The sequence below is a fragment of the Lutjanus erythropterus genome, chromosome 21, assembly GCF_056507025.1.
Source record: "Lutjanus erythropterus isolate fLutEry1 chromosome 21, fLutEry1.hap2, whole genome shotgun sequence".
Classification (NCBI taxonomy): Eukaryota; Metazoa; Chordata; class Actinopteri; order Lutjaniformes; family Lutjanidae; genus Lutjanus; species Lutjanus erythropterus.
The window spans coordinates 14,970,553-14,990,913 of NC_139337.1; the positions used below are offsets into that span (position 1 = coordinate 14,970,553).

General features: G+C 39.4%; 2 protein-coding genes across 4 annotated transcripts in view; one reads left to right on the top strand and one right to left on the bottom strand.

The window, feature by feature from the left end:
• cntnap2a (contactin associated protein 2a) overlaps nucleotides 1-20,361 on the top strand; it is a 421,874-nt gene that overhangs the window by 243,987 nt on the left and 157,526 nt on the right. For both annotated transcript variants that reach the window (XM_084710438.1, XM_084710437.1), the window contains exon 10: nucleotides 12,385-12,534. In XM_084710438.1, the coding sequence (XP_084566564.1) occupies nucleotides 12,385-12,534 (150 nt within the window). The remainder of the gene's footprint in view (nucleotides 1-12,384; nucleotides 12,535-20,361) is intronic.
• Nucleotides 4,378-6,541, bottom strand: LOC146307423 (cerebellin-2-like). 2 transcript variants are annotated; one of them, XM_084710439.1, is made up of 5 exons: nucleotides 6,233-6,541; nucleotides 5,653-5,778; nucleotides 5,398-5,565; nucleotides 5,040-5,168; nucleotides 4,378-4,962 (listed from the first exon to the last, which is right to left on the bottom strand). In XM_084710439.1, exons 1-5 carry the CDS (start codon nucleotides 6,453-6,455, stop codon nucleotides 4,685-4,687), a joined length of 924 nt encoding a protein of 307 aa, XP_084566565.1. In that variant the 5' UTR covers nucleotides 6,456-6,541; the 3' UTR covers nucleotides 4,378-4,684. The 2 variants fall into 2 exon arrangements, with proteins under 2 accessions (XP_084566565.1, XP_084566566.1); XM_084710440.1 differs by lacking the exon at nucleotides 5,653-5,778.

Sequence of the window (20,361 nt, forward strand, 5' to 3'; positions counted from 1 at the left end):
GGAGTGGAGAAGATGGAGGAGGATAAATTCATGAATGCCAGAGGGCCCCATAAATTCATAGCAGACAAAATTCATTTATACTGTACATACAGGATCAATATGTAATAGAAACAGGAGGAGAGGAGAGGAGAGGAGAGGAGAGGAGACAAATGATGGGAAAAGGAAAGAAGAAGTGTAGTAAGGATGAGAGAGGATGGTGTTTGTGATATTCCAAACATGTTCCACTGGGAGGCGAGACGAAGACAAAATATTCAGCAACAGCCATAAATAATGTTTCTCCCCATGTGTAATGTGATAATATGATAATTGTTGTATATTACATTCTGGTATCTATGTAATCAGCTTCAGCCTCTGAGAATTTGATTAGTATTCACCTGGCCACTTCATACCTACAATAATAACTCCCACCTCGATTTTCCATTTTTTCAGGGCGACTCATCATTAACTGAGCCCATATTACTGCTTCATGATGTATTTAGTAATTTATGAAGTAGTGTCCATCTCACTGGCTTTGGTTAAGACCCTGTAGAAAATATCTTTGTCTCCCACTCTTTGTTTTACAGTTCTTGGTTAATACAGATTAGATATTTAACAAGCTACAGTCTCTTGGCACAAAAAAGAATGTTATTCCACTGAAGTACTATAACAAGGGAATTATTGTTATTGTTTCTGTTATTGTTTGTATTCTGATCTTGTCATTCTGGTAACACTTTACAATAACCTTCATTTTATAAATGGTAAATTGAGAGATAATTAAACTTAACTTAGATAAAGTCTGTGTAAAGGGAATTCAGTTTTTTCTTCTTAACACATTATAGAAGTTAGAAGTTAGAAGATAGTTGCTGAAAACATGAAAAGACTGAGAGCTTTGTTGTGCTGAATTGTGAAATTAGACTTCTGAACTGTTGTTCAGGATTTTTTGGGCAGGACTAAAATATGGCCCACTGCCACTCTGGAGCCATATGTATCCTAACACTACATAAGCCAACTGAAGACTCACAGATGACACTGCCCCTCTCATCCTCTCCAATGTCAGTCACAAATGTACTTTTAGTGACTCTTTCAGTTTGAATCAACCCAATCAGCCCGGCTGTTCCTGCTCACTTCAGTTCCAGCAACCTGATCCTGAAGAAAAAAAACAACCTGTTTCTATCACAACATCAGAAATTAAAGAAATACTAAACACAAGAAGTGCCCTACTGTGCACACGTGGTATAAAAAGAGCTAGCTGGGTATTATTTTTATACATTTCTTTATTTTAGAAAGCATCTAGCATCAGTTTTGCACATGCAGGGCTCTGTGGTCAAGTTAGCAATAATAAATATACAATGTCCATGTAGACTTTCAAAATAAGGAACAAACAGTACTTGGGTAGCTTTCGAGAAAAGTTCAGCTTTCAGTAAAAATTACACTGCTGACTTATACTGCAAGTTTACATACATAACATACATAAATTATGCAAATAAATATGTAAGACATTATTATCATCAGTTAAAACGTGATATTACCCATCCAATTAATATTTCCAGTTTACAAATGAATTATTATCCACTAACATGGATGTGTTACAAATATCTGCTCCATCTCTCTATGTAACAGTTTCTTAAAGGTTTACTAATCATTTGATAATCATTATTAAATACTTATTTTGTACTGAAGAAGGTCACTACAGACCATGTGAAACAACAATGGGAAAAAGAGTTGAACACTGAAATAACTGAAGACGTGGCTGAATGCCTGGGAAGCACAGTCATCCTCCACCAACTCCAGAACCTGGAGAGACTTCTGTTGGAAAAATTTAATTCGCTTTTTCATTACTCCCAAGCAGAAGTCGAAACAGACTGGCACCCAACTGTGCTGTTGGAGGGAATATGGCGAGGTTATGGTTGATCATGGCCATGTTTTTGGGTCTTACTTCTCTATTCAGACGTTCTGGAAGGAAGTTGCAAAAATCATCTTGAAAGTTCTGTGTCTTAATATTTGTACAACGTTCACAACACTTTATCTTGGAAATATCCCAGCTGAACTGAGTAAAAATGACGCTTACCGTCTAAAATTCTTGCTGGAGGCCAACAAAAACACCCTCACAAAACACTGGCTCCAGAAAAACTGCCCCACTATGGACATTTGAGAGCAAATGACTTATCCCTTATGAAAAAGATGTGGGAGAACAACGGTGGCAAAAGTGGTGTGCTTATTTAGCCAATGAGACAAATTATTCCTAAGTATTGTATGAATCATGTGTGGTACTTTGTTCTGAATTGGGCAGATTTGCCGTGGTTTGTAGATCACCCCAAGACCTCATATTTATTTGCTTCTTCTGTTTTTTCTGTCCTTTGTTTGTTTAACTGAAGCTTGATTAGCTATCAATGCTTCATTTATTTATGGTCATTATTATAAAGTGTTACCATAAGTCTTGCAAAGTTCATCTCTGTGAGTTTTTGTGCAGTCATTAATTAATTTTAGACATTTTTTAGACATGTCATCCTGATCATCATTACTTGCTTAATTCAAAGAAAAATCATGTTTGCTATTTATTTCTGTAAGCTTTGTCTAGCTTTCCCTCAGTCTCAAAATTAGATCAGTCTGATCCTACTGTCTGTTATCCGTCATTGATCCATCACAGCACATATACTGTAGCTGAAATACAAGACCTGCACACTTACACACAGACAGATAAACAGTCCTGGATCCGGGGTGTTAGCTTTCTGGGTCTAGACTTTATAACTTCATAATGCTACTAATTCTCTTTAGGCTCTAACACCCTGTATTGTGGATCAATCTCAAGCAATGTGCTCAGTGTCCATGACTTCAAATTAGAGACTATGAGTAACAAACAGCTATAAATGAATGGGGAAATTATCAGGGAATAGCTTTTACTTGCTGACTCAGGCTGATAAAATGATAATTATGACAATAATAGTGACAAAAATGCTTTCTCTCAGCATGTCTTGCTTGAGGCCGATCAGCAGTTAAATCTTATTGATGCAAGCCAAAATGTAGCTTTGTCTATGGAGGACAGAATAGAAGAGTAGACGAGAGAATGGCGATAATGAGAGACATGATGAAAGCCATCTGTTTACCACAGGTATTCAGATTTAGAGCACAGATTAACACAATGTTCTGGCTTTGCATGCACCCAGCCTCTTAAACCCACTGACACTATATGAATAAAGTTGTTCAATATATAATATGTTCAATGCAAAGCACCTCCACCTACTATGATATAGATTTAAAGTGAGGTAAACACTGTGTGAATTCAGCTTAATCATTAGATGTAACATTTTATTTGTTTGTGTTACCACTTGAAACATCAGCCACTTTGTCTTTCTGGCAGTGAAGTTGAGTCTTGGTGACAGTCAGCTCCACCCTCAGTTCTATCGCCATGTTTCTCTCACTCTTGCAGCTCAGCCCACATGCCAGGGGCTGTACATGACTATTATGTCAGTTGCACCCACCAAACTTAAGCCTTGTCTTAACTACACCTGGTCTTACCGAAGCACATTCATGTAAATGCCCACAAGACTGTGACTGTTGCCTTGCACCATGCGTTGCCAGGATACATTGTTAACTATCTTCTGCTGTCTAGCTGATTTGTAGTTAATCATTTCTAATTTGAGCAACATTATGGAGGATTAAAGATAAATAAAACACTATTTTATCTTGCGCTGAAGTGAGAAAATTGCCACAGCTGTGCAGCCAGTACAGGAAAGTGCTGACTGCCAAGCAGTCCAACCTACTAAAACATAAAAAGTAGTTGACTTAGAGAGAAATAACAGTACATCCCCTACTCCCCTAAAAAACTGTACAATTTTGAGAGTTGTTGAGTGAGGTGAAACTTAATAATCTTTGTGAAATGCTTTTTACTACATCTTTCTAAAAAAAAAAAAACCCACACACATTGTGTCTGTTTGTCCCAGCATGTTGGCTACTTTGTCGTGATAAATGATACGCCTTGTTAATGGCTCATAAAAGTCAGCTGGACAGATGAGTGCAGCGCACATCATTGCACACTATGTGATTTATTTCTGACTGAATAATATTAATTTCCCACCTGTATTGTTTTAATTTTCCACACACTTCTGTTGAATAACACATCTCTTTGAGCGTTCGTGACACAGAATAGAAGGTATTCATGACTACAGGCTGTGTGTCTGTATTAATCAGCATAGATTTTGACTTTATGCCTGCTCTTGACTAGGTGTAATATTTTAGTGAGTCTAAGCAAGAAGAAGACTCGAGCCTAGATGGTGCAACCGGTTTAATTACAATGGATGTAAATGCCAAATTACGACCAACTTAAGACCAGACATAAGCCCTATTGGTGCAACTGGGTCCTAATAAAGTCCCAAACTGTAGAGGAGACTGTTGGTATATATGTCAAACTTGCTTTTCTTCAACTGAATTTTAGCCAGTTTATCTACAAGGTCGGGCATTGGCTGGTGTTCCTGAGTTACAGTGATAAACTGTCATACTGTGGATTTCACTGTGTGAAATATGTCATTTGTGGAGAAGTTATACGTGGTGTCAACATGGCAAGAAGTGCAATGAACACCTTGTAGCAATACAAGGTATAATTATGATAATTATGATAATTATGAATTATGAAAACTAACAATCAGAGTGGGAAAAACTGCCCATTTGTCTGACTGCATTTATTTATATCTATATCTATAACTGAAAATTACAGAGAGAACAACAGGAAACCACTAAAGGTGTTCCAGGTGTTATCATCATCATAAAGCCCATGGGTTTCATGGAGTCTCATGTAGACCACACTTCCTTGTTCCAGCTGTAGAATTAATGCATTTGCAAAGGAAGTATGACCATCAGTGTACTCAGAATTATGCCAAATTCTCTGACTATTATGATATAAACTTAGTGACATCCATTCTCCAGTCTTCAGGTTGAAGGCAGTGAATCTGAAATAGTAGACTCCTTTGACGGGTGCTGTGAAGATACCTGCAACAGTAGAAAATCAGAGAGGTCAGCTTTGTCCGTCTCTAAGGTGATATTATGACACTTGTGGAAATGCATACCTGTAATTGGGTTGTAAGCCCCGCCAATATTTGTGAAAACTCTACTGTAGATAAGTTGAGTTTCAGTATTGAATGGTCCGATTTTTCCTGAAGCGGGCAAAGCAGCGGAGAAAGCCAGCTTTGGAGTGCCTATAAACACAGGATTGAAACGTTGAACTAAGAGAATTAGAGAGCAAGAATTTCCTGCCAAATTTTGGTAAAAATATTTTAAATGTAGAAATAATAGAGGATTAAAACAGAGTTCGTTCCAAGGTAAAGACATAAAAGCCAGATGGAATTTTATTATTTTAAAGTAAGCTGTCTGTCTCTAGTTTAAGTATGTATGTATGTATGTATTTCTGGCTTCGATTTGAAATACCTGCAATTGTCCTTTCCATTTCATCCAATTTGTTCTTGGTGAGCTGTAGTTCAGTCTTAGAAATATCCAGCTCTTCCCTGAGAGCTGTCACGTCCTTCTTCAGCTCCTGCGCCTCCTCCTCCCTGGTTGTCACTCTGGAAACCAGCACTGCCAGTTCTGCTGCTTGCACTAGAAGCATGAAAGACAACCGTTCCTCATCTGTATTTTTCAAGATTCTCTAGCATTATACAGTCTGTGATTTTAGTAATTGCACACCAGAAATCAGTATCTCAGCCTCCTCCACTTTTTTCTTCTGGAGCTGCTGTTCGGTCTTAGTCGCTTCCAACTCTGCTGTAATTGCTGTCACCTTGTTTTCAGTGGCTGTCAGTCTGGAGCTCATCACTGAAATACCACAGAGGCTGAGGATGAAGTTCTTTTAAGTAAGGCTGTCTGAAGAAGCAATCCATGACATCTATACAAAGACATTTCTGATGTGTTATTGTGTATTCCAGCTGATATGACTCCATATTTAACTTATATCCAGTGTACAGAATCCTATTTTTTTTTACTTTTATGATCTCCTGGTGTCTGTGTAAGCAGTAAGCTGCAATTACATGACAGCAATTTCAAAACAGATTAAGGAGTCTGTTGTTTTATTCTCTGAGATATTTATTTCAATTTGACAAATTTTTGGTGGGGATTTTCTGTCAAACAATTAAAAAATAGGTTTAGTCTAATCTAGAGCTGAAACAATTAATTGGTGTGGACTGATGAATCTGCAAGTAAGTAACCATAATTTTCATCAATAATCATTGCATCCCCCACTTAATCATCATGGACGTTGTCAGTGTACTACCTGCGTTCTCTTTCTCCAGATCCGCCACTTTGTCTCTCTGGGTTTGCAGTTCAGCCTTGGTGTTCCTCAGTTCCACCCTCTGCTCCACCACCATGTCTCTCAGAGCTCTCAGCTCAGCCCACATGTCTGTTGTCTGTAGACCTTGGTCAGCTCCTCCGCTCTCTCCTTGAGCCCATGTCCCAGACAGGCCAAGCAACAACAGAGGCAGTAGAGTACCTCTCATTGTAAAACCTCACCACCACTGAAATACTTCTAAGAAATTAAATGGAATCAGACTTTTTCAGACTCCCAGTGAGCACAGGTGTTGTAAGCAACAGTGGTCAAAGAAAAACGTCTCATTATTTATCTTGTACAGAGTTGGCACAAAAAGACTGTCCATGACCATATTTAGGAAGGTCGTCTGATGCAATGTCCACAGCTGTTCATGCAAGAACACTTTCCTATTTCCTTTTTGGGTTTTTTGCTTCCAAAATGACCCCACTGACACAGCAGAAAATAACTTCAACAGATAAAGTACCCAGAAGGAATCACGTCACATGCAGTTGTGTTTATTACATTATGGCATTTAAGATTGCTTAGGCGTTTTTTCATAAACATCATTTATCTTGTTCATGCAGATGGTCAGTAGCTGCATGCTCACCTTAAGCATGAACATATTTTCTGCATTAACAGAAAAACCTTGGCAAGGTCTCCAAATATAACCCATTAAATTAATGCCTCTGCTGACATGAAAAATAAATGATACTCTATCAGATGACAGTGGGGGCTTGGAGTTGTGAGCAAATGTTTGTGTGCCCTTAAAAGTTGTTTTCCCTTGCAGAAATGAACAGGTTGGAAGTGCCAAAATGTGTGGGTCAAATGTTATTCTAAAATTCTAAAATGTTATAATTACTGTATACTCTTAAAAATAAAGAGGCTAATTAGATCCATAAAAGGTTCTTCAGCTTATCCCCATGGGAGAACTGTTTTTAGTTCCTGGAGGAAGATACTGCAAAGGTTCCACTTGAAATCCCTTCTTAGGGCTCTATCTATAACCCAATGTAAAGGCATATACCTAGAACAAGAGAGAAACCTAAAGGGGTTCTACAGAGAACCCTTTTATATTCCAAGGATTTTTTTTTTTAAACTCACTCGGAGGCTTCTACCTAGAACCCTTTTATCTTCCAAGAGCTTTATTTAGAACCCACTCAGGTGTTCTGCCAAAAAACCTTTTATATTCCAAGTGTTTTATTTAGAACTCAGTTAGAGGTTCTACCAAGAACCTTTTTATAATCCAAGGGTTTTGTCTAGAACCCACCAAGGAGATTCAACTGAGAACACTTTCATATTTTGAACCCTTGACGAAGGAGTTCTTCAAAGATCTCAACAAGCCTTGAAGAGTTTTTTTTTTTCTAAAAATGGTTCTTTGGTTCTTAATTGATCCCTCAGTCTTACAAAGACCTCTTGATGAACCCTTTCTTGAAAAAAGGCTTCCACCTAACAAATGGTTCTGAGTACAACCTCAGCCCTTCGGGAAGAACCCTTTTGGAACCTTATTTCGAAGAGTGTAGTTCTGCATTTACTTTTTTATCGTGTGAAATCATTCTCAACCTTTCAGCTCTCTTAATGGGCTATTTTTCATTATGGAAGTAATCTTGCCACTGTTTGGTGAATTTTTTGTCTCTTTAATGTCCTTTCAATGTGAGGGTGCAAGATGAGTCAAACCACTGTAGTTTTTTCTATTTTCACTTCATTCAAAACAAAAACAGAGCAAAGTGACCAGTCAGTCTTACACCTTATAATCAGGCCTCTGCACACGAATGACAACTCCAAAACAAGCCATTAACCAGTCTTATCTCGTCAAATCTGAACAATTCTCTTCCTCCCTCCTCTTCTCTCCTTCATTATCTGTGCTCTTTTTATCTGTGGCAGACAGACAGCATGCGCATGATTTTGAGCCTGTGTGTTTGGCGTGTGTGACAGAAAGAGTAAGAGTGAGTACGCCACATATTTGCGTAAATGAGATTCATTTTTTGTGTGTCTGTGCTGCAGTGAGAGCGAAGATTCAACACTGCTATCACTGATAAGCTCATCATTCAAAGCTATTGCAGGTGATGTAAAACAGATGAGGGGACACGAGGTTACACACTATCTATTTTCCATTACATTCAAGAGGTTATAGAGAGGGACAGGATGGAGCAGAGAGCTTTATAGTGATTACATCAAACCAATATACAGTCAGAAATGTGATTGTCAGTAAAGCAGCACATCAAGGTCGCTTTCTACCAGGACTGAATTTTTTTTGTTGTCATTGCGACAGAGCAGATGCCATCCTCTAATTCTGTTGTTATTACTTTTCAGTTCATGACTTCTCAAGTACAACAAAAACGGTGTAAACTGTATCATTTAGCCTGTTTATACCTGATATTAACATACCATGGGTCTCACTTCCCTGCTCTGTGTGCCAATAAGCACACAGCCACATCATTACCCTTTGCAAAGATCAAATGCATTGTTGTTTTTAACTTGTTGCCCAGCAGTAGTAGCCCATACACTTGGACAAACGGTCACAATTTTTTTTACACAATGAAAGAAATATAGTATGATGGGCCTTATTCACCAAATAATTAGAAATTTGTTGTAGACAGTGTTTAGAAAGTTCAACAGCTCACACTCATCACTCATCAACTCTCAAAACTGTACAGTTTTTAAAGGTGTCTGGGGATATTGTGGCTAGGTTTTTAAAAATCTCTGTGTGTTGAGCTCTTAGTACTTTTGTAGCTTCTAACTGAATCTCTTTAGTTTGAAGTTAGGTTTCTCTTCTGTGTCGCTGTTTGTACTTTCAAGTATCCACTTTATTTTATACTTCCAGATTCTCTTTTCAGCTGCATAGGAATTCAGTTCCTGCTAATGAAAACCCGACATTTCCTTATTTTTCTGTCTCATAATAAAAGTGTTTAAATAACAAAATAATGGGGGACTTAAATTGTGAAAAATTTCTAGGAAAAAAATGTTTATCCATCATTTTGCAGCAGGTTGACTTGAGCTAAGCTCATCTTCAGTTAAAACATACACCTTCACGCAGGTAGCCCTGTTGTAATGGAGATGCAAATCCCTGCTTTGCCAAGTCAAACTGAGTCAAGCCAAGCCAGCACATGTGCATGGAAAAGGGGTATAAATGGTGTACTTATAGTTGAGTAGGTGGTCTTTCAGTGTGGCCCAGGACACACAGCTGACAGAATGTGGTCACAGACGGCCCAGAACACTTCTGAATGTGATCTGTGCAGCTGGTTCTCTTCGGTCTTGGGTGCATTCACATCTGTATTTTCCATTTGTCATTGGATCACACAAGACGCATTTTAATGCCATGTGCAACCAGGCTCGTAGTCTTTACTCTGGCAGAGCTTGTGGAAAAATATCCATAATCATATTCATGTTTGTGCCATTGTGTTTGTGTGTGTATGTGTGTTCTGTTTGTGTGTTTGTGCTTATTTAACCAACATTGCCCTGAACAAGGCCACAGCGGTCATCCCCCTCAGCAGGAGGCCATCTTGGCTCTTAGTTTCTTTGGTCACTGCCATGATGACACACACACACATACACATGATCACCCTGGTGATGAAGATTAATTAGTGTAGACCCCCTACTGACATGAAAGCCAGGGTCTCCAAGTGCATTCTGGGAAGAAATAAACTATGCACAAGAGTTCTGTGTAGAGGGTGGAGACACACACAGAGCAAATGCACTGACAAAAGCTTGCACGCTCTCTTACACACATGGGTCAAATGTATCGGCACATGCTGAATGCTAAGGTACATGTGTATTGACTTGAATGCAGATCCATGAGTATATGCATTGATTTGCACGTGACCGCTCCTTGAACTTCGCTACAGTGTCTTCACTATCAATGAATTACAGTCAGTGAAGCAGTGAGTGGAACTGAATTGAAAAAGACGGACAACACAGCAGATGGTCACACGAGGAGAGGAGTATAAAGACGGAAAGATTAAAAAAAGGGAAAAGTGAGATGCAGAAATACAGGATGGGAAATAAAGACAGAGAGACAGAAGAAAGAATCAGGGACAGGGAGGGAGGCAGGGAGGGAAGGATGAATAGAGATTGGTGTCAGTAAGAGGTGATGTATAGAGGAGAGGGTGATGAGAGTGAGCTGGCTTCTCTCTCGGCTCCAGTAGTAATGTCCCTTTCCAAAACATCACTCATATTTAATGGAGCACAGCTACAAGGGAAGAGAGAGAAAAGGAGAGCGCAAACTCGCACACACGCACACACACACTCGCAAACTACACTGACATATGCAGACAACGCAGCACATTACAGACTTGTACACACTTGCACAAAGTGCTCAAAGCTTGCATGCACAGATAGAGGACACACACACGTGCACTCTGGTACTCAGACGCAAACAGGGTTCTCTGAGAGTTAATGGAGTTGAGGCACGGGGGCCTTGAGACTGGAAGCTGCACTCAGCTCGGAGAGGGGGAGAGGGGAGAGAAGGAGTGGGAGAACAAAAGGGAAAGGAAGAAGAATTGGGGAGCATTGGCATATATATGAGAATACGTGTCGAAGTGAGGGGAAAATGTGATAGAGGCGGGAAGATGATCCTCTGCTGAGCATGTCTGAAGCCACATTCAGCAGGCAGCTTAGATGGAGCCATACAAGGCGTAAAAAACACAGGGGTGCAGTGATTGTGGGGAAAGAAACAGCTGTATGACAAAGTAGAAAGTAAACAAAGAGAGATAACCACACATCACAGGCAGAAATTGCATTTTCTAGATTTACCACCCGCGTACCTCTCACCCATGATGAGTCACCCAGTTGTCTTTTTCTTAAATCCTTGCCAGGGTTTTAATATTCTCCTGTATTCCTTCATCACAAAGTTAACTTTGACCTTGCCAAACAAATCAGATTTGATTTTTTTTTACTATTAAAGGGATAGTTCTGATTATTTGAAGCTGGGTTATATGAGGTACTCATTGATAATAAGCATATTATGTACAGTAGATGGCGGTCAACATATGAGTACCAGCATGGAAGCTAAGCAATATATTGCTATGGACGGGGTGAGCAGCAAAACACACTTCAGCCATATAAAAAAATAAGAAAAGCCTATATGTATAATTTACTTGGATTTATTGGCAGAATATGGCAGAAATTGAATGTACTGTTCATAAATATGTTTTCAATAGTGCATAGAAACAGACATTCCTTCAAAACATCACTAAAACATAATTTGATGAACAACATGTAATTTTTGTTTTTGATGTTTTGAAACCTTTTTATTAATTAATTTATTTGTTTATTAATATTCTTGGTGTGGTGCATTTGTAACTTTTTTTTGTTTCATCTATAAGTTACTGCTATTTATTGCTTTATGTGTAGAATCATTTCACTTGTTTACTGATCTTAAATTTTGGCCTTATTTTGCATTTTAATGTCTTATTGATGCCGAGTGATTTTATTGTTGTTTTTGTGTGGATCCCTGAAACACTTTGCGCAAATGATGAGGATCCAAATAAAAATAATTTTCAGAGCTTTACCTTGCCATCAGACAGCTGTTCCTGTCTGGAAACCACTGTTATATAAGCCAAATCTCTTTCTGTTGCACAACCAAACTCCCTTGATGAAATCAGTCATTTTACATTGCAGAACAAGGGAGTTGCTGATATTCCACTGTCTCAATCTGTTAGTTGTTGTTGTTAGCTGTTTGTTCAGTATTGTATGACTCCTGCAAATTCAAAATAACCTAACTAACCATGCTGGTACTCCTCTCTGCTTCTACAAAATGCTTCAACTGGCATCTACTGTAGGTAATACACTGACTATCGATTAGTACCTCATACAACCCCACTTCAAATAATCCAAACTGTCCTTTTAAACAATGATTAAAGCTTTTATTTAAGCAATGTGTCAGCCGCCACAGTCAAAACACAATCTGGGTTAGAACTGTTAGCACTGTCAATTTAATATACTTGGATCTGGATAATCTTTCTGCATTTATGATTCTTTTATTCCAAGAAGTCAGTTAGCTAAAACCCTTTCCACACCAAGACTTTTACACTCACAGAGCATGACATTTATAATTTACGCCTCTGCAAAGAAACAAAGTCACTATGTGTTCTCTGAAGACTTTTTTATCTCTGTCCCCCCTCCAGGTTCAGGCCTTAACGACGGCCAGTGGCACGCAATACGTCTGGTTGCCAAGGAGAACTTTGCCATGTTGACAGTAGATGGCGAGGAGTCGTCTGCTGTGCGGTCCACCTCGCCTCTGACCATCACCACAGGGGGAACCTATCACTTGGGAGGTAAGGGTCACCCCGACACCTTCACAACAGCTCTGACAAAAACAACACAGCCCTCACTTATGCTGCACTTACAGAGGTAAAAATGGGACAGTGTCAGAAAATAGCATCCAGTTTACATCCAGGTTGTGTTTCAGTTGATCTGTGCTCCTTGCTTTGTGAAGTCTATGATGCATCCTCAAGTTTTGGAACTTGGACCCTCTCTCTCTCATGTTTTTGTGTCTAAATAACTAATGAGGACAACAATTTTTAAAGTGGTCCAGCACTGAGGTTGACCACTGCAGCTAGAAGAAGAAAAAATAAGTTTCAATGTAATCTGGGCTTCTGTGCACCATCAAAGTATCTCCATTAAAAGTGCTTGTTTTTGCCACTGATAGGCTCAGATTTTTACTGTAAGTGTCTGACAATATTAATAAAAGTATTCCTACAGAGATGGGCCCTTTCATAAGAGTAAGATGCATTTTGTTTAACTAGAAAAAGCAGTTGTATTGGTCTTGCCAAACTAACCAGACTCCATCGACAAAACACACGACAGAAACAAATTAAATCACCAAAAACCTATTTGTTTGTCACCACTTTAAAACACATTTATTAATCAACTTTCACTTTTGAGTTCTTTATTTTGGTTAGTTTGTATTGTTGTTTTTTTTCTAAAGAAATGTGTTGGTGTTAGTCAACAGTGAAACAGGACTTGCTAAAACTTTTTTGAACTGTGCCAAGTGAAGTCTTATTAGTTGGTGTGTATGCTTGTGAGCGTGTGTGTGTGTGTGTGTGTGTGTGTGTGTGTGTGTGTGTGTGTGTGTGTGTGTGTGTGTGTGTGTGTGTGTGTGTGTCTGTATTTGCAGGCTGAATATGTCTGCAAATCATTTAACTTGCCAGAAATTATATACCAGTGGCCAGAGTGAAGGAACTTGCTCACTTAGCAAGAGCACAGACACAACTCGACCACCAAGTATACACAACCATACAGAGGGGAACACATACTAACACACACACACACACACACACACACACACAAGCAGCAGCCACAATCTGTCTGAATTAGGAAGACGCCAGGTTAATGATGCCAGACACCGCTGTCCGTCTGTTGGAAGATGGTCCGTATCTAAGTGTGCATGTGTGACTTAGTGTGTGTGTGTGTGTTGGGTGTGTGGGCACCTGTATGAAATTACAGTAACTGAGAGAGATAGTCTGGGCTCTGATAGCTCCATCAGGCCTCTGTCCCTCTCTCTCTATCAGAGTACAATCTCCTCCATCAAGCCAACCCATTTCCCCAGGCCAGTCAATAAGGATCAGAGCACATCACACGCACACATCCACATTCTTTTATTCTGTTGTCCATCTTAATTTACTCCTCGCTGCTGTGGAGTCAAGCCCCCATAAGCCCATGATGACTCTGTACTTTTTATTTATGAAATCCAACTTTGTTAAGCCTTGAAATGCTAATTGCATTTCACTCAAGGAACATCCAAAGCCTGTTGCCTTTTTTTTAATGATTTTAACTTTCACTTTTTAAAGGGTTTTTTTTCCTGTGGTTTTCTTGGATTCTTTCATCTGATGTGTTGCAGAATCATCCAATATTAATCAATATTAATACTTTATCTTAGATTATCACTTATCTCTCTTTCACCCCAACTTTCTCACTGTGTTTTCTCTTTGCCTTTCTTTTTGGGTTTCTCTCTGCTCTTGTCTCTCACCCTCTAGTCTCTATTTTGATCCAATTGGTGATTTATTGATTTTTGTAAGCCGAGTTGGGAATCAATAGTGGCTGAGAGGAGAGGATCTCTGTAATGTCTTTACCCCTTGAAGAGGAGACAGACGGAGAGAGTGAGAGAATGGAAGAGTGAAGTGGAAACGAAGACAGATAAAAGGAGGGGAAGGAGAGAAAGTGAGGAGAAGCAAAGTTTTTGGCAAGGTTCATAAGTGAGTGCAAGGAGGTGTGTTCCACTGGGCACGACATGTCTGTGCCACGGCTTTGACCGGCCTCCATAAGGCCTCATTCCCCACCAGCAGCGTTTCAGAGGTGTTTTAGCAGCAGAGCATTTTACCAACCTGATTATATTTTATTCTCAGATTTTGTTCACTTGGTCCTCTCGCCATACTTTTATGCTTATACCCTAAGTAAGCAGGTTGTTTCTTTTCTGTCTATATGATGTCTATGATCATGAGTCTGCATGCTGTCTTTTATTTTGAAAACTGACCGTATCCTCTCTGCTGTGTCTGACTTCCTGCCTGGTCGATCTGCTCTGCGCAGATTGACGTGGCATCTGTCAAAAATAGACTGAGTGTGTATTTGTAGCAGAGCAGAGAGCCACTTCTGGGACATGCTGAGGCGCTGCTGGTGGAATCACAAGCACTAAGTTGAATGGCAGCGATCAGCTCCAGCTGATGTGGCGCAGCCATAACACGATGCAGCTGTGCCTGGTGGAATCAAGCCATAAGAGAAAAGAAAGGGTAACAGTAGGACATTAAACCCTAGAGGCAGTATCCCTGTATGACATCAGAGGGTCCAAACACACATAATTCAGGTATTTACACCTCATAATGGTCACACGCCCACATCTACATCACAGTATTTGCAGTTGTTTAGTTCATTACGATAACTAAATAATAATCCATAAATCCTTATTTTACCTTTGTCCACTGTGTCCTGGACAGACCCCAAATTTGTCTTTACAAGGCTCTCAGGCCATGATAAATGTGGAAACAGACACAGCAGACAACAGGACACACGATACACTGCACGGTACATGCTATGTGCATGTTCTTCTTGTTTCTGTTTCATTCTGAGAAAAATATCCAGTACATGTATTTGCATATGCATACACACACACAGTATACTCACACATATATTTATTGCTGCAGTTCAGAGAAATAGAGCTATGTGCTTTCACACGTTTCCCCTCCCATTACTGATAGAGGTACAGTAGTGTGTGGGCTGAATTGGCAGCAACTGCGACTGTGGTTTTACTCGTTAGTCTCACATAACATAATGAATGCTGAGGAGCAAGGAGCCTGATGGTAAACACAAGTTTGAAGGCTGTGGGGGATTCAAAACTGCTGATTATCACTATGGCAAGGAGTGCAAAGTGATATTTGGGCCACAGCTTCACAGGCTAGGGGAGAAGTGTTAGAAAGACATTTTTGAAGCTATTTCAAACAGTTCATTCTTAGTTCAGGCTTGAGATTTCTTTTTCATGGGGAAAGGCACTGTGTGTGTGTTGTCGCAGGATGTTTTAGCTCCTAGAATTATTTTGACTTTTTGACAGTTGGGTTTGGTTTTATTCATTCATTATCTAGGCTGAAGTCATTAGGCGAGAGGCTGGGTACACTCAGGACAGGTCGCCAGTTGATCACAGGGCTGACACATAGAGACACACACCTACCTACACCCACTCCAGCTTCCCTCCACAGAAAGGCCCAATCACAAACTCCCCAGCCCTCCAGCCGGCTAGCGGATTCATGCTCAGAACCTTCTTGCTGTGAGGCAACAGTACAAAGCACTGCACCACCGTGCCACCCAGTTTGGTTTTAGTTTAGAGTTCTGGTGAATACCAATCAGTTCTTCAATTTCTTGAACTGATTTTATTGTGTTTCCACTGAAGGCTTTGTTTCCAGGCTTTTCATCTGTCCCATTTTCGTGAACACAATGTCACACTTTGAGGGAACTGATCAGTAATTGGTGGTCATTGGTGACATTTTATATCAGAGAGGTCAAAGGTTGCCTCCATTGTGACATCATAATATTCAGCAAAACCAATTTTCTGGCCTTTATTTGACACCATAACTCAGGATCAGAAGGAGAGTTTGTGTCTTTTTTCATATTTGGTCAGATACTGAATTGGTGACACTAATCTTGGGTGAATCTGTGTTGGTTGTATACAGTAGATCTTATATACATCCATATTTTAAGCATTGTAGTCCACTTCAAGCTCATCGCTTTTGCTCATGTAAAGCTCAGCAGTGAACACACTTTTTCGGATTGCAGATTTCTCATTCATTCACTCCTTTAACACCACTTTTTTTCCCCCTCCAAATCAAATGTTTGATTCAACTTGTGGCTAGTAAGCTTGGTTCCAGTCCTAAAAGTCTTTGATTCGGGGCAAAAACACAAAACAGAAAACGGAGAAAAAAGGCAAAGGTACAAACTGTGCACATCTTTTTTTTTTTTTTAGAAAAGGAGCTACTCATCCCTTAAACCACTGCAAATGATACCACTTCTTCTTAAATTTAACTGTGGTCATTATTATAGTGTTTATACTCATAATAACAGTGTTGTAGTTTGTGTTGTTTGTGTATGGATTTACTGCAGCATCATGCCATGATTAATATGACTAATGTTAGCTACCTAACAAGCCACCCTGCAGGCAAACTGTGGTCACAGAAGCGGTAAACATTTCCATTATAACAGCTCCACCAATCAGAGACATTTACCTTGGATGATTACAACATTAATACATAATACACACATGCAATACAATAGTAACCTAAATCCTATATTCAGAATATGAATTGGATATTTCTTTCTGAAACCTCACTGTTGAGCTGTGTTGAGCTTCAGATGATTGTTGTTGCATCATGTGAGCTCTCTCTCATCAAGCTCTCTATCGGTCCTCTGTACTCTGTCAAAAAAAAAAAAGAAAAAGGAGTCTCAAAGTGAAGACAGCATGTGTCTCAGTGTAACATATTCACTGGAATCATGCATGTCAGTAACCTCCATTTCATAAAAAAAAAAAAAACACTCAATACATTTTATTATATTTCCTCAAAGTCCTCACTGCATTATAAGTCTGGACATACACTGATGTGAAATGCAACTGGACTGTAATTCTAGTTTTCTGTTACTCGATGCCTTGCTTTTCCATTATCACAGATTTACAATGAAGGCTGTGCATATGTGGGTTAGAGTGATGTCTGTGAACTTGGAACAAAGTGTGTGGGTGTTTTTGACCGGATGCTCCGAAACTCCCAAGCACACACACACACACATACATGCACAGAGAGAGAGAGAGAGAGAGAGAGCGAGAGAGACACTTAAATTACATCTCAGTCAGAATATCTGGAACATTTATTCAAAACACTCACACCGCACCACATTCAGGGGGCTAATTTCCATCCTAGCACAGAGGTAACAGTATAATACAGTGAGTGTACAAAAAGATAGTTTAGCCTTTGGCTTGGCCTCAATTACTCTCTCTGAACGCTCAGCTTGATGAGTCAGAGAGGCCAAGCGCATTAAGCTGTCCTAAAGCTCTCTAACAGTATTCTATCAGCACTTTCTATGTGACTGAGACTGTTCTGTCAGCGTGCCGCAATTAGCAGAGACCCCTCAGTATCATGAAAAATCCATGTTCTTTTATAGACAGGACAAGGCTTCACATAATTGCTGAGAGTCATTTGTGGAGGTTCAGTCATCCAGGTAGCCATCTGCTTCAAATCTCATAGCTTTAAGGCAACAATCTGCTGTGTTTTCATTGGTACCAGTTCTTGATCAGTGACCACAGACTGGGACAGACTTTGTAAGCAAAGTAATACTGCTACCACAATGTGATCTATCTGCATCAAAATCATTTTTAATGCATTCATTTTGATAATAGGAGTTTGTCCATTTCTGTCTTGTTTTTTGTTGTTCTCTAATTGTGGTGCATCTAGTGAATGCTGAAGTGTTTGCTCTGCATGAAAAATTAATCAGAGTGTCTATTTACACCCAGGTAAGAATAAGCACACAAAGCCTATTGGCTAGTCACACCACTAATTTTGGCAGGAAATGTTGTAGTGGATGAATGGGTTAGACATGGGACTCTAGCAGAGAGTTTGCTTCCTGGCCCAGATGATCTTTTTTATCATTTTTAATATTATTATAGCAAAAGTATTTCATAGGTTTAGGAAACAAAACTAGGAAATAAAACTGCTTGGGTAGGTTTGAGCAAGAAATCTATCTGGAAGTCAAAGTGGAGAGGTTTCTATATTGTTATTTTTATGTTTTTTCCCCACTGTGGCTTAATGTTTATTAAGCATAACCAATTGCCACATAAACCAATTTAGAGCTAATTAGTTTTATATTGAAGCGTGATGGCCACACAGATGCAAGGATATACATGTGTTATGCACACACACAAAGTCTGACGCTCAGTGTTTCAACTTGATGGCTAAAGTGAGAAAGGATCAGTGCACCTGGGTAACGGGTAATTTTCCTGTTAAGGCATTCAAATAAATTCTGCGCACCCACCCAAACACAGGCACAAAGGTTGTTGACATGAAGGCATTACGTGAGATAATTATTTGCCTGTGTTTAATCAAGTAGAAAGTGAGTAAGTTTGTTGGTAATGCAGTAATGAACTTACCTTTTAAGATAGACAGGATATCACCAATGGGACATGATTATTTTCAGTGTCCTGGAGGCTAAATACGCTGTCTCCATTAAAAGTGAAACATGCAAAACAGTTAGCCAGAGGCTGGTAAAGCTCTGTTACTGCCTTGCAAATAAAAATAAAAATAAAGACAAGCCAGCTACTCTTTGGTTGTCATACTAGGGGTGATTATGACTGAGATGAGATATTTTTGCAACAAAAATGTGATACAGTACTTAATTCCTAAATAGTAATTCATTCTATTACATCTTATGGCTGTTGGAGGTCATGCGATAGGTCATGTGTATGCATGCTTGCATGTGCGTGCATGTATGTGTGACCACTATGGCTGAAACTACTTTCTGCAGCTAATCTCACATACTACTGGACCCATTAGCCTAATATTTTTTGTGCACATTTATGACTGTATGCTCAAGAAACTCATAACTTGAGAACACCTTGAGAAGACTCTTTGCTCTGTTTTACACTGACTGCTGGTTCTTAACACCTCCTAACTGGAGTCAAGGCAAGGTAGATGAATCATCTCATTTGGTGTTTCCTTAAGTTTATACATTTAGGTAAACCCAGGATTCTTAGCTACAATAATATTACATAATTCTTTGCATCTTTCAAGAAAAAAAATTGGAGCTTTTATGCCATTAATATATAAGATAGCAAAAGGTGCTGAACCCACGGCCGCTGCAGAGAGCTCAGCCTCAGTACATGGGGCAAAAGCTGCACTACCAAGCCGCACACCAAACACTTTATTCAAAACTTTGCATGCTTTACCATCTGTTGCCTGGCAGATCTGCACTTTGCTGCACTTTGCTGCACTTTGCTCCACTTTGCTGCACTTTGCTGCACTCTTCCAGTATTAAGTTTAAGGCATAAATATTCTTTTTAATTGAGTTCCTTAATGCTTTAAGATAGCATTAATATTAATCCACTAATGCGTAATATGAAGACAAGCATGCTGACATAAAAATATTTGCTAATTAATGATTTAATTAACACAATAAATTACCCTATTTGCATAAATGGTTATGTTTAATGTGTTTTGATGACTATGATGGGACATTACGCAGCTCAAGTGCCATTCTCAAGGAGTTTAAGACTTTTAAGACAAATTTTGCAGCTAATACATTTCCCTTTCTTAACTTTCCATCCTCATTTCTGTCAACTTTTTTAGTTTGTGTCCTTGTTGACTTCATTGTGACACATGCCACAGCTCTGCTCTTATTTTCATGTATTCCTCGATATAAGTCCTCTTTGAGTTCAGAGGCCCTAAAGTGCCCAGTCACGAATGCAGCTGGAGATATAATTGCCCTGCCTTTTCTGATACTGTGGCATTAAAATTCTCATGGCACTGCCTAAAGCCAAGGTTACAGAGTTACAGGATATTATACTTTAGATGTCAGAGGAAGGAAAAGACTTGGCTCTGAGCCTCTGTCATCCTATCCTCAACTGTGCCCTCTTTCTT

What these genes read in the sequence shown, in the direction of transcription:
- LOC146307423 (XM_084710439.1), bottom strand. Translation starts at nt 6,455, where the DNA reads ATGAGAGGTACTCTACTGCCTCTGTTGTTGCTTGGCCTGTCTGGGACA. An exon ending in TCTGGAGAAAGAGAACGCAG is followed by an intron (nt 5,779 to 6,232) that starts GTAGTACACTGA and finishes GTGGTATTTCAG; the next exon opens with TGATGAGCTCCAGACTGACA. An exon ending in GGCTTACAACCCAATTACAG is followed by an intron (nt 4,963 to 5,039) that starts GTATGCATTTCC and finishes CTACTGTTGCAG; the next exon opens with GTATCTTCACAGCACCCGTC.